The 17224-nt window shown below is 42.6% G+C and overlaps 1 protein-coding gene across 1 annotated transcript; it reads left to right on the top strand.

Moving 5' to 3' along the window:
* Nucleotides 1-11838: 11838 nt before the first annotated feature.
* On the top strand, nucleotides 11839-15686 carry foxh1 (forkhead box H1; the record flags this gene model as incomplete). Its single annotated transcript, XM_080049833.1, has 3 exons — nucleotides 11839-12351; nucleotides 13003-13107; nucleotides 14309-15686. 3 exons carry the CDS (start codon nucleotides 11839-11841, stop codon nucleotides 15317-15319), a joined length of 1629 nt encoding a protein of 542 aa, XP_079905959.1. The 3' UTR covers nucleotides 15320-15686.
* Between the last annotated feature and the right edge of the window lie 1538 nt (nucleotides 15687-17224).

Genomic DNA, 17224 nt, shown 5'->3' with positions numbered 1-17224 from the left:
AGATAATGGAATAAATGTTTTGATCTTACCCAATTAATCTGTGTCTTGCCAATGCATCTCTCATTAACAGTCTGTAAAAACTCACTGTCAGTGGATGCAGTGATCTCAGCTAGCATTTCATTTCTCTCTATCAAGCCTTATAAAATAAATAACCTCCCTGCACAAATGGGGAATTTGTCACTGGCTAAACTGTGTAAGAGCCTTGTGATTCTCTGAGTCAGGCGGAGCCCAGACGGACAAGGTGGTGAGATCACTGACGTTGTACAAACTCTGGCCTGGCAGCACAGCACTGTACGTTGAGAAAATATGACATAGAAAAAAAATGTCCCAGACTCCCATTAATAATATGACAATTGTACACCTCTGACTTTTTCCACCTAATGACCTAAACAGGAAGGGCTGTCTACTGCTGCTGGAGAACATAGAGTTTCATGCAAAAGCTGGAATGAATAGGCCAACTATGCACACACACACACACACACACACACACACACACACACACACACACACACACACACACACACACACACACACACACACACACACACACACACACACACACACACACACACACACACACACACACACACACACACACACACACACACACACACACACACACACACAGGGTGGGTGGTGGTGGTACCTAAGTGAACGGCTACAACTCCTGCTCAGCCGTAAATCTGGCTACACAGGAAAAAGGCAAGCTGTGCTGTGTGCTTCATTCATGGATAGCCGTCATGAGTAGGGCTGGGTATCGTCAAGGACTTCGCGATACGATACGTATCACGATACACTGGTCACGATACGATATATCACGATATATCACGATATATTGCGTATCTTGATATATCACGATATATTGCGATATTCCATAAACAAGTTGCCTTGTCAAACATAACAGCACAATATAGTGATAATTGTACAGACAAATGAAGTCAAAACTATTTCATTCACAACTTCCTTTACTATTTTTCTTCCTTTTTTTGGTTTTGGCAAATTATCAAACACTGCTGCAGCTGCTTAACATCAAAATAACAAATCCAATTCACTCTTGTACTAACTGTACAGGACACAATGAAAATGAAAACACATCAGTGTGCTTTTGTGACACAGTGAATCTTAAGTATTTTTATAAACAAAACTGATCTAACTTCAATAGTCAGTATCCTAGAGGCTCAGGCCTGACAGCAAACATGGGTTTGAATCTGACCCGTGGTTGTTTCATTCCCTCTCTGCCCCACTTCATATCTGTATCTCTGCACTGTCAATAAAGCATTGAAAAGCAAAAAAAAAAAAAAAAAAAAAATCATAAAAAAAAATAATAATAAAATAAAATCGATATTTTGATATAAAAATCGATACTGATATCGGGAAACTAAGTATCGTGATATATCGATATTTCGATTTTTTGACTCAGCCCTAGTCATGAGATTCCATTGCTCAGCTGTTATGCCCGACCACCGGCCCAGTCAGTGTGCCGTTTGATTTGACCCACAGTACCTTTCACTGGTCATTTAAAAAGAACAATGCTGAGTCAATGCAGCTGGATGATTCAGGAAGGATCCAGGGCCTGCTATCTGAACCATGGAACTATTATAATCTGACCCAATGCCAAGTGACCTAGACTCAACTGCCTGCCCAATGTTCAGAAAGGTTGTTTTTCTCTCTTACTACTTCAAATAAATACAGAATGGACCATGCAGACCTTGAAACACTTTGTGTTTGGTGTTGGTGTTTTTCAGAACAGCCTTGGTACAAATGGAATATTCAGTATGGTCTGATTAGAGTCTAATATCTTGAAAATAAAAGTGTTTCCTTTATTCATGAACCGTAGAAAGATCCTTTTCTATCAACAAAGGAGCAGGGTGCGCTGCCATGTTTCTACAGTAGCACAGAACAGAAAAACCAAACGGGGTTACGCGTTTTTATTTTCCGACGGAAATGCACCTGTTGTAAGACAAAGAAGTACTACTAGAATAAATAACTTAATACATCTTCACCTCATCACTTGATATTATGGAAAGACTTGAGGCCATATTTAATAACTAGCTTCCTTTCCATGAAGGCCAACGTAGCTTCTGTAAACTATTTGAACGGGAGGGGTAGACACTGAGAGCTGCAATCTAGAACTGAAAAAATTAAAAACACCTTAACTGTACACACTGCACCTTTTAAGACCAAACTTAAAAGAGTCCACATTAGTTGCGACCCTTGGTAGGAGAACTGCAAAAAAAGAGAGAGGGAGGGGGATCTAGTTGAGAAGAGGTGGGCACATTAAGTCCTGTCATGTGTAATGGTTTGAGCTTGCTCCATATAATCACCCAGCAATCTCAGAAATGCTAAAGGCCAGAGTAGAGAGAGAGAGAGAGAGAGAGCAGAGAGGCCATGGGAAAAAAACACAGAGTGAGAGAGCGTGCATGCAGATTAAGGGAAATATCAAATTGATTTACATGGACAAACAGACAAAAGGGTGACTGCTTTTTTTTGGAGGACAGGATATGGACTGAGAGGGCAAGAGGAAGTGGAGGAAAGAATGCGAAGGAGATAGAGGAGAACATGGGATGGAGGAGGAAGGATGGGGAGGAGACAGACGGGCTAGCCAACTAGAGCTTCTAGAAAGGAGGAAGTAGACCCAGCGTCATACAGGAACAGAGGTGATGAGGAATATAGCCAGAAAGAAATCTTTAAACAGCGCCCGCCGGATGAGATGATGTACGGCACATCCACCAGCAGAATATGTGGCATTGAAACATGCGCACGTGATAATGGAGGAAAAGAATGTCTCGGAGAAAAAGGAAAATGTGGGGGAGTTTATGCACAAGAGAAAGAATGCAACAGAGAGCCAAACTTAAGCAAATGCAGCTTGACCTTTAACTGATTGAGTCATTTATCTTATCGTGAATGGAAAATATGGACGAAAATCTTTTTTTAATAATGATTTATTACCTCATGTTACATTTCAGGTATTTTTTCGTATCTATTAAGAAGAAACACTGCAGCCCAAAAGAAAACATCATTATCTCAAAATTTGTTTTTTCCCCCAATAGGCCTACTAATCTAAAGCCCCTTTTACACAGCCAGTGAAAGCCGGGAATATGCCGGAATTTCGGCCCTCCGCCCTGCTGTATAAATGCAACCGTTGCGGAACGGGGGAAGAAAGGTGCGAGAGATTGTTCCGGGAATTTTACTACCTCGGGGTGTAGTAAGATTGCCGACACAATCAGTTCCGCCTCTCTGTATAAATGCGGCCAGCCAACCTGTCACACAAACACACACAGACACACAGGTGAAGCAGTGATCGGAGTGATTTTGTCAGTTTGGTTAACAGTCCCAGTGATGTTGGACTCAGCGCGTGGGGAAAGTAAAATACGGCCCTCTTACTGCAAGCTCCAGCATTTCTGCTCTCAATTCACTGGCCAGTGTTGTTGTTGTAAAGCATGCCGGTGTTGCTTGGTTCTGTGTAAATAACACAGAAGCAAGCAAAGCCGGCATATTGGAGTGATGTTCCGTCAATATGCCGCAATCTCTGTGTAAAAGGGGCTTAAAGCACTTACTGTACATCAACTTAACTTTTCATTATCATTCTCAGCACTATTCTAAAGCTTGGTACATAAGAATTTGTTCATATGCTGTTAATCGTTTGATTTATGAGAAAATGCTTTTTTTGGATTTATAAAAAAAAAGACTGGTTCCATTATCCAAAATCTGTTCAGTAAAAACTTATATGTTTTAAAAATGAAATAAAGATTTGAACTCTGGCTTTATCCAAAATCTCATTTTTAGTTTTATTTTTTTAGGAGATGCAAGTACACATGATTAGTAAAATAGATTTATAATTAGCATATTTATTCAAACATTTATGAAATATATTTCTTCAGTGTAAATAATCAACTGTTAAAGTGTCATGATGATATCTAAGAGTAAAAAAAAAATTCTCAATTCAACTGCAGTGTCTCGCCTTAAAGCTCCCATATTATACACTTTTCAGTTCTATTATACACCATATTATATGGTCTTAGTGGTCCCTAATACGTTTTTCTTTAATTGTTTGCTGAAAAAAACTTTCAGATAATTTATTGTACTATGCTGATGTTCAGCTAATCTCACAATGGCCTATTTTTTAAAAAGAGCTGCAGCTCCCCTCGTAAATTATACAATCTTTAAGCTCCCCCCGCCCCCTGTCCGGAAGCGAAGCCAGATACGCCTCGCCCTCTGTCTGTCAGGGCTGTGGACCAATAAGAAATAGAGGTGTGGGCTGCACAGTGGAAGCTTCTGGCTTTCCAGTTTGTGAGGTCAGAAACGAGGAGAATTCTGACTGGAGTATATTAGGGGGGAGGGATGGGGGTTTCAGAAAGGGGGAGAGTGAGAAAAGGAGAGATTGTTATTTTTCTTAATATTTTGGCAGTCTCTAGGCACACCGTGGACCCATGGATATGTTAGAACACATTTAAAAAGTGCATTTAGCATAATATGTGACCTTTAAAGTGCTTGTTCAGTTGAGATAACCTTTTGTTCAATGGAGGAGGATTGCCTGCCTGCAAGAATCCACTGAAGCATGAGTGTAATCTAAAACATTTTATGATGTTCTCTCCTGGATTCTACTGATCCCACGCAGGGCTGTGTGCGTATCGAGGAGCCTAGGCTACAAGCTAATGTCTTTATGACAGCTGCACCTGCAAATATTTGACCACACATAGGAAACGCTTTAGAAAAAAAAGGTACTTTGACCACATGTGTCAGCACTTGTGAGCAAGAGTGACAAAGGCTCCACAAGAATAGAAGAGTGGTGTAGCCGTAGCGTTTTAGTGAAATAGTCTGTGATCGCCAGAGGGAAAGCAAACACAAGTGATTAACAAAAATCAGTGATTAGAATGACTTTTCCCTTAAACAACTTGACTCTACTGAAGATATGGGTTTTACAACTAATGTTACAATTATTTCAGATTCTGATGATCAGATATCTGAAACTATTCATCAAAATAGTTTTCTGCTAAACAACTGTTTTGTGTGAGCCATAATTGCTGAAGCTCTACAAAAGATACCTTGGGTGGCACAATACAATAGCCTATAACGTGATGAGCTGTGCAATCTAACACCATAGGCTACACCCATGCAAGAATAACTGCTTATTATGTGATGATTTTAAGGTTTATGAATGTGGGTGAAACAGTGACAGGCGTGGACTAAACGTTATGGATTTTAAGTAGGCTAATGGCTCAACAATGAGCAGCAGCCTGCAATTCAAAAGTGACTTAAAGTAGATTCTAAGTCAGCCATTAAACCACTGACATTAATACAACGATGCACTTCTTTCTGTTATATAGTCAGGCTGATAAAAAAAAGGTCAAATAATGAGCAATACACTCCTTGAACAGTTTGTTACAATCAATCAGTTTCTGTAAACATGGCTTTAACAACGATAGCCTATAGTTTTGCTATTGTCCCACACGGTGTAGGATTAACTGTGAACAGAGGATTAAAGAGAGCTAGACGCACACATACACACAGGCTCAACAAACAGGTGGCTAGTCTGACTGACAGGTAACGTAAGCAGCTCATTTAAGCTACCTGTCTTCATTCACTGACCGGGTTTAGATAGAGTTAATACCGACGAGTTTATCCTACATAGAAGACTTATGGCCTACTTGTTCAAAATGTGGTAGGAACACTTGTTAAGCAGCGGTAAAGTCGACTGCCTTTGATGTGGTGTGTCACGCTATCGTTACCTTAGCCTCTCAGGTTAGCTTACTTTTCTTTTCCTTTTTTTTCTAGCTACACGACAGCCTGGCATTAAAGTGAATTAAATGTTAGGTCGCTTTTAAGGACAACTTAGTTTAGCTGATACACTGCAAGTTTAAGCGAACAGGGTCCGCGTCGTCGACGTAAAATGACACAAAACACTGTGGCGACATCTTACCTGTGGGGTTGGCTGTCAGTAGCGGCTCCTGTGCAGGTCTGTGGCAGGCAGTGAAACTGAATCGGCCGCTGTGCCCTCGCTCCTGCTCCAGGCAGCCCTCAGGGGAAATGCTTCACCATAACAACCGGAGCTGCGCGCTCTCCTCCCGCCTCCCTCCCGCAGGACAGCCTCCTCCACAAGGGGGCGACAAAGGTCTGCAGACTGGCTTTATGTTGCTTTTGCACAAGTTAACTTTATTCCCATAGCACCCTCCACAGTAAGGCCTAGGTAGGGTAGGCCTACATGGCAATTCACAGTAACATGAAATACAACAATAATAGACCTACAATGTAAAGAGACTAAGACTAGATACAGATGGGTTTAGAGCTCTTCTGATGGTGAAGTGACGTTTGAATAATAGCCTTAAACCTGGAAATTGGAACAGAATATGTGTTTGCTGGACCTTAGGGGGTCATTGGTGGAAATAAGGAGTTAAAATAGATCAACAGTTGTATAAAGATAGATGGAGAGATAGATATAGGCCTATAGATAGATAGATAGATAGATAGATAGATAGATAGATAGATAGATAGATAGATAGATAGATAGATAGATAGATAGATAGACAGACAGACAGACAGACAGATAGATAGACAGACAGACAGACAGACAGACAGACAGACAGACAGACAGACAGACAGACGGCCAACAGAACGACAGACATATAGGCCAACATAGGCCTACTACACATATAGGCCTACATACATATGCACTATGCCTACATGAATACATACACATAGGCCTACTTTATTAGTCCAGCCAGACCGAAGAGAAGTGAATATACGTTGCTGTAATACAGTATGTTCATGCAAGACATTGGTGTGACTCTGTCAAATAGCTTGACATGAGCAATACCTTTTAATGAGCTGACTGAATTGAAGTTTTGTATCGAAAAACCGCCGTTACACTTGACAAAAGCTCACATCATCATAGCGCAAAAGCACCATTTGTCTGTTAAGCCGAGTGTGAAGGGTGTGTATATCTGGTAAGACAGAACTGCATGTGCTTCTCACAGTAAACTGTTAGGGTGTGTTTGCCCTCATGGTTATAGAAAGTAGTCAACAACACAAGTCCAAACACATTCTCATTTCAACTTTCCCATAATTAACTATCAATTGAATAAATTCAAAACCACCAGAGCAGTTGGATGGTCTGACTGGTTTAATGCAGCTCTCCCAGCAGCATCAGAATCAGCTGCCTGTAACTGGAAACAGATAGACGGAGATGCCCCTGTGATCTGCTGACCCCTGCAGTGAACCAGCCAACCAGCACACTGACTGATTCTCCACACAGACACAATGAGGGAACGGCTCATGAGCATGGGCTACTGTTACATATCTGGTCTTCGGCATAAGATACAACACAGTATGTGTTTATTAAAATACAGGAGCATTTGCATGTGATATAAAAAAGAGCAAAGAAAACGGCATTTCAGCACCATAAGCATTACCTATCCCAAAAGTAATGTGTGCTTTGAGAAGCTCTGTCCAGGATACTCTGCTGCTCTACAGACTATAGGCACTTTTAATGGGAACATCCCTCTCTATTGAAGAATTAGTCCCTGTGAAAACTTGTTGACGGTGAGTTCTGTGGACTTTTCAGAGAAACTGGGACACTTTTCTATTTCTGTAAAGAGGGTGATGCTGTTGAATTTGGTGACGGAAAAAGATTTGGGGACTGATATCTCAAAAGCTGCATGGCTACATACGAAATAGATATGAACGCAAGCTTTTTTTTATTCCCATCATTTGAGTGAACAGGCCCTTAGAATGGAGTCTAGTACAGTGTGCAATATGCAGCCACTTCTGCTGGGAAACTCAGACTCACAATTTTAGTTTTAGAGACAAAGGCTGAAGAAATAAACTTTTTCCTGGTGTCTGGTGCTGTGAATGAATTGTACATTGTCCCATTTTAAAAGACGGGGGAAAAGGCCACACTATGTAACAACACTCTTGCAATAACGAAGCTGAACTTTTCCACTTTCTAAAAAAAACCTAATTCCTCCTCTCCATCTCATCTCAGTTTCAGGATGCATCCCAGGGCAGCTTAGGAGGGGATTTGTCCGGACACACAATCAGCCCATGTGAACAGCCTTGTCCTGGATCGCTCTCCTATTCATATGGTGCCCTATTCTTCTCATGCAGTGGCTCACTAATCCAGGCCAAAAACCTATTAACTCCGTCACTCTGGTAGATAGGAAGAGAAAGATTGACAGTTTGTATTTAAATCAGCGTGTTTAATGCACTGGGCACTTCTGCATGTGATGGCATGTACATTGGGTTTGAACATTGTGTGTGTGGTGGTGGTGGGCGAGAGAGGTTTGTCTGTACATGTTTTACTTTTCATTTAACAAAAATAGAAAAGAAAGTTCTGACTGACAATAAAATCCATACAATTTTCTTTTTTGGGGAGAAAACTTTTTAAGAAACGGCCTGATTTTTTTTTTTAGAGGCTTTCAGGTTTTTCCCCCTAGTGAGAGTCAATTTTCTCACCTTATTTTGAGTGAAACCACTAGAGGGGGTTTCTGGACTACACCGCAGTGTGTGTGTGTTTGTGTGGCAACCAGAGAAGAAATCCTCTGGTGCAAATGTGCAGCAGAGGGGTATACTACGAAGCGAGATTAAGGGCTGAGCGAGGTCTGTTGAGTCTAAAGCGGTCTAAAGCCAGAGTTTTCAGTATCACGAAAGGTGGCTCTCTTTCTACCTGGCTAGATCACCGTGGTAACAGAGGCTGCACGGCTAACCTGCTCAGACCAGTTTTTGTTTCAGAGTTTGAGCTTAAATTCGGCTCTTATAGAGCGCTGCCCTTCAAGGAAACTACACATTTAGAAATCCCGCGGACCTGACAATATTGTCTGAGCGCTACATTCTCACTGAGGAAGCTGTTACATCTAAATTTATTGATCAGTAGGCTAAGTTAATGAACGAAACGAAGCCGTGACATTAGGCTTACAGCAGAGTGAACTGTAACATCGCGCTGGGGCTTTTTGCCACATGCATACAGTTATTGAACATGTAAAATAGCCCACACCTATACTGTATGCAGCGCCACTCTATGCTCTCCTCTCAAATGATTTTACCTGGCGATATACACACACTGGCTCTTAATAAAGCGTTCTATAAAATCACAGTTTGCAACATTATTTCACTGTGGGCTTTCTTTTCATAAGTAGCGATTACAGTTGGGACGTGACAGGTGACAGCTGTCACAGTTCGGACATCGTTGCAGACTCGCAGGTTAAGCTTCTCACAGTAGCCTAGATTCATATTTGTCCAGACTACAGGTTTTTTAATGTAGGCCTATTGGTATTTGTAAGATTCAAATAAAAGGCTAATAGTCTAAATCAAAATTGTATTCATTATGATGTGGCCCAAAACTAAATGATTTTCCATAGGCTATTCATTTTGAGACAGTGTCAGACTTAAATTACATTCTTAAGTGTGGGACTATAGGCGTAGTGCTATAAATATAGCAAAGTAGCCTATATATATATTAGGCTAAATGGTATAGTGTTTAAATCCGAGTTCAACGTTTCATTGTTTTATAATGTCACGTTACGCACTGCGAGAACGATCGGCAAGATAAATAAATAATTTCCATGCTGGCAGCATTCCACTCTCCTTAGCCTATTTGCAGTAATAGTTTTTTTCGGCTCTCTGTTTTCTGCTGTAATAATTCAGACTGACAAACTCTTCCTCTTGAATGAAGTTGGCGACACACTTTTGTTTTACTCAGCTGCTCACAATCAGTCCGTTTGTGTAAAGTTAGCGGCACAAGATCAGTCCAGTCTGTGCGGAAGCAGAGTCAAATGACGGCCAAACGCCCCCTCTCATGGGGACGCGCACAGAGCCTGAAGCTGAAACTCTCGTTCAACATAAGAGGTTGATAACTGCCTTCGTGATACCGGTTAGCTCTGAGCGAGGGTATGTGTTATGTTGAACCAGATCAAAAAAAGAGAGCCGGGCTCTGTTGAGTTTGCTTTGTAGTATACCCCTCAGGTGAAGGGAGTTTTGTTTATCACCTGGAAAACAACTTCAAACATTTTGTGTTTTACTGCAAAAAAAAAATGACAAAAGCTGCAAATGCCACGTGGTAAGTTTTTCACACAGGGGAATTATTTATGAAAGTTACATCAATTTGTTCAAAACAAATAGTCATCTATTTCTGGCTCAGAAGCAATACCACTTCAAATGAAAGGTGAATTATATTTTCCATAGGCTAGGATACTTGTCACCTAATTATGGATAAGGCATGAGTTGTAGGATTTAAGTTGTGTCGTGTCATCGTGTGTGATATCAATTAGTAAAGTCAAAATGTGAAAATCGACTGGTTTCTGGCGACAAACTTTGGTGGCACAAGCATTTGGTTCAAGGTAGTTGCTTGCGTTTTACTATGACATCTGATGTTACGTGTCCATTACTGAAATAAGAAGACTGAACCCTTATTAAATCTAGAAATGTCACTCGCTGTCAGGTTTGAGCTGTGTAACAATTTATTTAAAAAAAAGGTGCTATGCGGTTGTTGATTCATGGAGCGATGTAGTTTTTGTTTTGGGGCGATATCTTGAGGTTGTTTCCAACAATTCGAGAGAAGAACATGATTGCTCTTGTTTAAGGTGTGAATGCCCGACCCAACAGCGACACTTAGCAGCTTGTAAGCGCCAGAAAACCCACAAATGGTGTTGAATAGCCCCGGTGTTTCCTCACATGCTAAGTAGCTCCTCTGGGAAGGGACAGTCTCCAGTTTGCCAACGGGGTTCCTTCTAATCCAACTTGTTTTCACTGTCTTGCTGGGAAGAAAGCTGCAGCGCATTAGCACTACATTAAGCTGAACAAAAGACGTGCATTCCCGAAACTTAGTCTTTCAACGCCGAATGACACCCTGCATGGACACAGGGATACCCTACTGTGCGCAAAATTCTCTGCATATTGCGCGCTATGAGAGCACCCCCAAATGATTTCACCCGGATCAGCAGACAAATTACAACTTGTTAGTGTTAGTTAAAGTTTTTTAGGGCTTTTTGAAAATGCCATAAGTACATCACTAAATATGTATGAATAACCTCCATCTGTAAGAGCCTTTTGGACTTTACTACTTTTATTGTATTGCTCAAAATCTAAAAGGTATTCAAGTGACTCAAATCCAACTCATTTGATGCAGCCCATTAAAAGGAATGTTTTAACGTTTGTATATTAGCCATTCCTTAGGCCTATGTATATTGCTCAGCAAAAACTGTTGATTGCACTAAAAGCTTCAGTCGAAATTACTTCTTTCTTGCACCTGACCCCACCCCCCACACGTTTTACTTTTCGCCTCTGCGCCAAAGTGTCACTCCCAAGAATAAGCCTGATTTAATATAGCCCACAGAACGTAAGTTTTATTATTTAAATTCAGATATAAAAAGTGAATATGTCGATGTCTCTTGAGTTGTTAAAAAAATAAACAATTTAAACTGTTTGTTTTGGGTGCATTGCTTACTCCAAATACGCACTTAATACTTTTAGACCGCTGTGCGTAAATCTTGTAAGCACTGATTCCAAAGCAAACTCTTCTGAGTCTTTGCGTTGTAAGTGGCATGTTGATATTATCATAAGGGTTATTTACAGTTTTACTGTCTTTCTCTCGCCCCTCCTTGTACACAGACCCTCCCCAGCCCCCCGGGGCGATCAGTCATTCTCCTCTCAGATAGCGCGTCATTCCCCCCTCGATTACGCAGCGGGATTTACATGAAACTGTTAATTGTTTGCTCTTCAAATAGAGTCAGCCTGGAGCCAGCAGTCTGCCACAAGTTAAGGACCGACTCTTTGACCTCCCTCCCCCCTCTCTCTCTCTGCGCTCCTGTCCGAACGTGCGGGTCCCCCCTACCTCGGCTGATCAGCATGACAAAGCACTGGCCGGAGCAGCAGCAGAGCCACTTGGCACTACCCTCACTGTCCCACCTGGGAGAACATCGCAACCATCACCTTGACTATCATAGAAATGCCCATCAGCAGAGTTGTCCTCCCGGCAGTGTAGGGCGGAGAACCCCGGCACAGCATTGGACTCGCCACCCGGCTCAGATGGTTCCCCAGCAGCAGTCGTCGCGCTTGGAGAAGCTCGCAGCAGCGCGCCCCCAAAGCCACCTCCACACCCTCAACACTGCCACGACGTTCATGGATAAAGCCGTGCCACCACCGGGCTCATCGTACCACCCGAACACTCAAGATGCCAACTTCAAGCATGACATTATTAACCCGGATTTGAAGAACGGTGAACGGGAGAAGAGTAGCAGCAACAACGGTGGTGGAAAGAAAAAGAACTATCAGCGGTATCCAAAGCCACCGTACTCGTACCTCGCTATGATTGCAATGGTCATCGAAAGGTCCCCGGAGAAGAAACTTACGTTATCTGAGGTAGGAATGAATTTCTTCCAGTGCTATACTTTAGTAATTTGGGCTAAATGTATGTTGCGCTTGTTGTGTTTTACGCACGGTGCTGCTACTTAGCGCCTATATGATGATCACTTTATTTCCGTAGTATTTTATTAAAATAAATCTCAGGTGACACACTAGACCCTAGTATATTTCTATCGGATAGTTGAGTTGTGTCGAAGAGTTGATGCAAGATTTTAAATGAAATATATCATCACACACTGACAGATCACTTACAGTTCATAAAGTGACACTAAACAGCAACCTCTTTGGTGACACTTGAGTGACTACCACCTCCATGGTTTGCTTTGATAAGGTCGGACTGCAGTCAAACCAGACACTAATCCCTATCAAGGAAGTGATAAGATATGCAATGCATGTTACAACCACGTTTTAGTTGATGTTGTTATACTGTAAAAGTAGCCATGCAACCGTTAGTTTTACATTGATCATTTTAGGTGTAATTGTCCAGTAAAGGGTACTGCATGTGGAGCTGCCTTTCACTTCCCAGTCACCACATGAGTGTGTGTTTAGACAGTATTTGCATAGCATTGCCTTACCCTACTGCAATACAGTGAATGCAAAAGCTTCTTCTTCAGAAAACCATAATGACATTTCTTGTTTTATTTCTAGATCCTCAAGGAGATCAGTACTCTCTTCCCATTCTTCAAAGGAAACTACAAGGGTTGGCGAGACTCTGTGCGACACAACCTCTCCTCTTACGACTGCTTTGTGAAGGTACGTACTGTATGTTGAAACTGTGGAACAGTTCCATGGTTGGATCCCTATTTAGTCTGGTCAGTGGGCTTGATTTAAAATACTAGCCTTTACATTTACATTGCAGTGTCCCGGGTTCAGGTTTGTGACCATCTTACAGTTTTTTTCGATTGCTAAACCACAGTGGGCACAACTGGAACGACAAGTGCACAACTCTAACTACACTACACTCTAACCACAGCCTGCACAACACTGTGGATTTCCAGCCATAAAGGGAAAGCTCAAAAATATATATTTTTTTGGAAATGGATCAATGAAGACAGGTTGTTGGAGGGAGAAGAGTGGCAGTGAGAGTGTGGATGTGTGGAGGAAGACATAGAGCTGTAATGTCTGATGAAATACAGTAAGGGCTACACTGATAGACCCTGTTGTGAATCATGGTCTCTCATTGAGAGAGGCAGGGTTGAGAGTGCAACCCAATCTGCAAAAATCTAAAGTTGCATCTGTAATACGGAGTTTCCAGCAAACAAACAGCTTAGAGTTGCCTTTCCTTACAGTAAATGACAACATTACAGGATAGATTTCTGTATTACAATTATAGAATATTTACACAGATACATACTACATTTGGAAATGTTTTCAATAAAATATACAAAATATGTATCTATTGAAGCAAACTTCAGATTTTCATTTATTTTTGTTTTCCTAAAAAAAACTGGTATGTTATAAAATAAACAATTTCATGTGAAAGAATTTAACCCTTTCATCAAAGAAAATATTATGTAATTTGTGTGAAATAACTCAAATTATTCAAACTGTAAAGATTAAAAGTTTGTAATTTGTGTATTGGGGTTTGATGCTAGTGTTTGTACTCAGAGCATATTCTGACTGACAGTGTGTGTTATCTCAGTGAGGACAATTCATAGTGTTTGCTGCACTGAGCCTATTTTGCAGGTGAAGTGAACTGTTCAGCTCCAATGACTGTTGGTAGTGCAGACTGTAGTTAGAGTTTTGCACATTGAGCTACAGTTGTGCCCACTGTGGTTTAGCGATCGAAAAAAACTGTAAACATTGTAGAAACAGGCTCTGAGGGCTTTGAATCAAACCGTCATTCCTGTTTTAGGCTTTCTAGCCACTGTGTGCGCCATTCCTGCTTGACTAGGTTTTCAGGCCCAAGTGCTCATCTCACTGTCCCCCCCTTCCCCTCTCCTCCACCTTGTAGGTGCTGAAAGATCCGGGCAAGCCCCAGGGCAAAGGCAACTTCTGGGCAGTGGAGCTGAGCCGTGTACCTCTGGAGCTCCTCAAGAGGCAGAACACGGCCGTCTCTCGCCAAGACGAGACCATTTTCGCCCAGGATCTGGCCCCTTACATCCTGCACGGACTCAAGCCTGAATCGGGGCCGCCACCACCATCCCCCTCTGTCCCCGTCACCCCCTTCCCTCACCTCCCTCCTCCTCCTGTGCTCACTAGAAACCCTTCCCCACCACAAGAGGACCTGTACCGACCCAAGCTGGACTCGTCCTTCGCCATCGACTCTCTGCTTCACAGCCTGCGACTGCCTAGCCCCTTTGGGGATGTCGGGGACACGTCTACTACCAGGGACAGCTGGGGCAAAGTGGAGCGCCCGCATCTTTCACCACAACCCCCACGACCGCGCTACGCCTCATCTGCTCGCAGTGCCTCTGCCAGCTCTGCCAGCCCTGCATCCACCTCCTCCTCTTCCTCTGATGAAGAATGGAAAGGTATGTCCCTGTCTGGGAAGCGCCTGCCCCTCAACGGTGAAGCCGGGTCGGATGGTTACGAGGACTACAGGCCTCCGATGCACAAATCGGCCCGACGGGAAACTGTGGCCCCTCCCTGGGAGCTGCCCACCTCCTACGCCAAATACGCTCCCCCCAATGCTGTAGCCCCCCCTAGCATGAGGTTTAATGGCGGTCCCCTGATGCCCCTGCACGGTGGACTACCCCTTTATGGTTACGGTAGCTCTCCAGTAGCGCCCGGTCACTTCTTGGGTCACGCCTATTGGCCCATACTCCCCAGTGGAAGGGTTTCTGTCCAAGCCCCTCCCCTAATCATGGACCTGGATAACATGTTGCAATCGGTGCCACCCAATAAGAGTGTGTTTGACGTGTTGGCGCCGAACAATCAGAACTCTCACTCACATCATCATCAGCCGCCAAGTCAGTACACCCTGCAGAACGGGCCTCCCCTAAACAGGTACCCTCAGTACTGACTGACTGTGAAATACTGACTCTTTTTTTTAACTCATATTGAGCCATACTGTGTAAAGTGCACAGATGCTAAACCACTATACTGTATATACGAGGCAGCACGGGAGGTGCAATCCACAAAGGGAAATACTAATCTTTAGCAAGATCAGTGTTTTAGCAAGATTCTTAAAAGCAAATACCTTCTTGTTCATCAAGGTGTGGAGTATTACATGGTTGCGACGGAGAAAATGTACCTCATACAACAAAACAAGTATCTACCTCACTCAGTCAATGAAACGAAGCCTGCATCCCTGCCAGGCTCTCTGCATTGCCCATCGTATTTGCACTGTTTCTTTCTCCCTATGCAGCTAGTAAAACATAACTTGATGAGCAATGATACTGCAATTTTGCCAAATAATTATATATTCTTTTCATTTGAGTGTTTACTGATGTTTTAAAAAACATCTTAGCCAAGTAAATGGGCTACATTTCAGGTTATTGTCAGTCTGTGAAAACACTGGATGTTCTCAGGAAGCTGGAGACTATCATCCCCTTTCATATCTATCTATATCTCTGCTTTTTACTGGACTGGGGCATGCTTCTTGTGGACTTTGCACTGCCGGTTATTTGCACTATGTTGATGTCATTATGATCGTCTGCCGAAGGAAAATGTTTTATCAATGTCTGCCTACCTTGACAGGTGAATGTTTTTGTTTTTATGCCATTTTTTCCCGTGGTCTTGTTAGCGGTCTGTAAAGTACCTGAGCTGAAGTGAAAGCGGCTCAGAATTGTAAGTATCTAAAGAGGGTTATGGAGTTGAACAGGGTATGTAATAAAAGGCTGTTTATTTTCACCGCGCTGCCCAGTGTTGTACATCAGTTCTTCAGAGCAATCGAAAATGTATCATCAGTGCGGCTTTGAATGCTACTATAGTTGCACTTTTTTGCACATATTTTCTTTTAAAGATAATTTTTCATTAGACAGGATAGATAGAGATGTCTAATAAAAGGCAGAGAGGGGAATGACATGCAGAGAACGACCACGGGCAGGATTCAAACCTGTGGTCTGCTACTTCTTAGGACTGAGACTCTATTGGGGGACGGCACGCTCTAACCACTACACCACGAGCGCCACCCGCACTTTTTTTTTCTAGCATCATTTGAATGCTCACATTTCTCATCCGACTTGGTGTTTTCCAGCTATTCTTCCTGCAGAGCTTTACTAATAGCAATCTGCTCTAATATAATTAACAAAATACTGCATGGATGCTGTTTATCGCAAGGCTGATTTGGAGTGTTGCCATTTCGGGTCTCACAAAGCATTTGAATTACCTGAGGATTTATATACTGTAATTTCACGAGTAAGAACTTATTTTCTTCTAAGAGCCCCAAAGCTAAAAGCTGACTATTAGCAAGTAGGGATGGAGCGCTTGTTCCGAGTAGCGGCAGCAGGGGGTGAGTCTCAAATCCTCTCATCATGACGGATTGTTTTACCACAGGAATTGTAATCTATAAACAAGGAAGCTGTCTTTTGATTCAAGGTTCATGGCATCCGTATTAGAGTTTCAAGCGAACACACACACACACACACACACACACACACACACACACACACACACACACACACACACACACACACACACACACACACACACACACACACACACACACACACACACACACACACACACACACACACACACACACACACACACACACACACACACACACAGCTGATTTACATCAACAGTCCAGCAGCCGTCAGCCTGCTGCTGTTGCCCACTATCTCTTTATCAGCTGCCCATGCATGCCTGCATTCCCTCACCATCCTTCTCCTTCTCCCTGACCATTCCCGACCAGAAGATGGGAGGAGGGGACACCACTTTAGATCAGGGACATGTATGTCCCCCTCCCCCAAACACACATACA

Source organism: Ammodytes marinus (genome assembly GCF_949987685.1).
Source record: "Ammodytes marinus genome assembly, chromosome: 21".
Taxonomy (NCBI): domain Eukaryota; kingdom Metazoa; phylum Chordata; class Actinopteri; order Uranoscopiformes; family Ammodytidae; genus Ammodytes; species Ammodytes marinus.
Note: the sequence above shows the minus strand (reverse complement) of the source record. Positions and strands in the feature narration are given on the sequence as shown.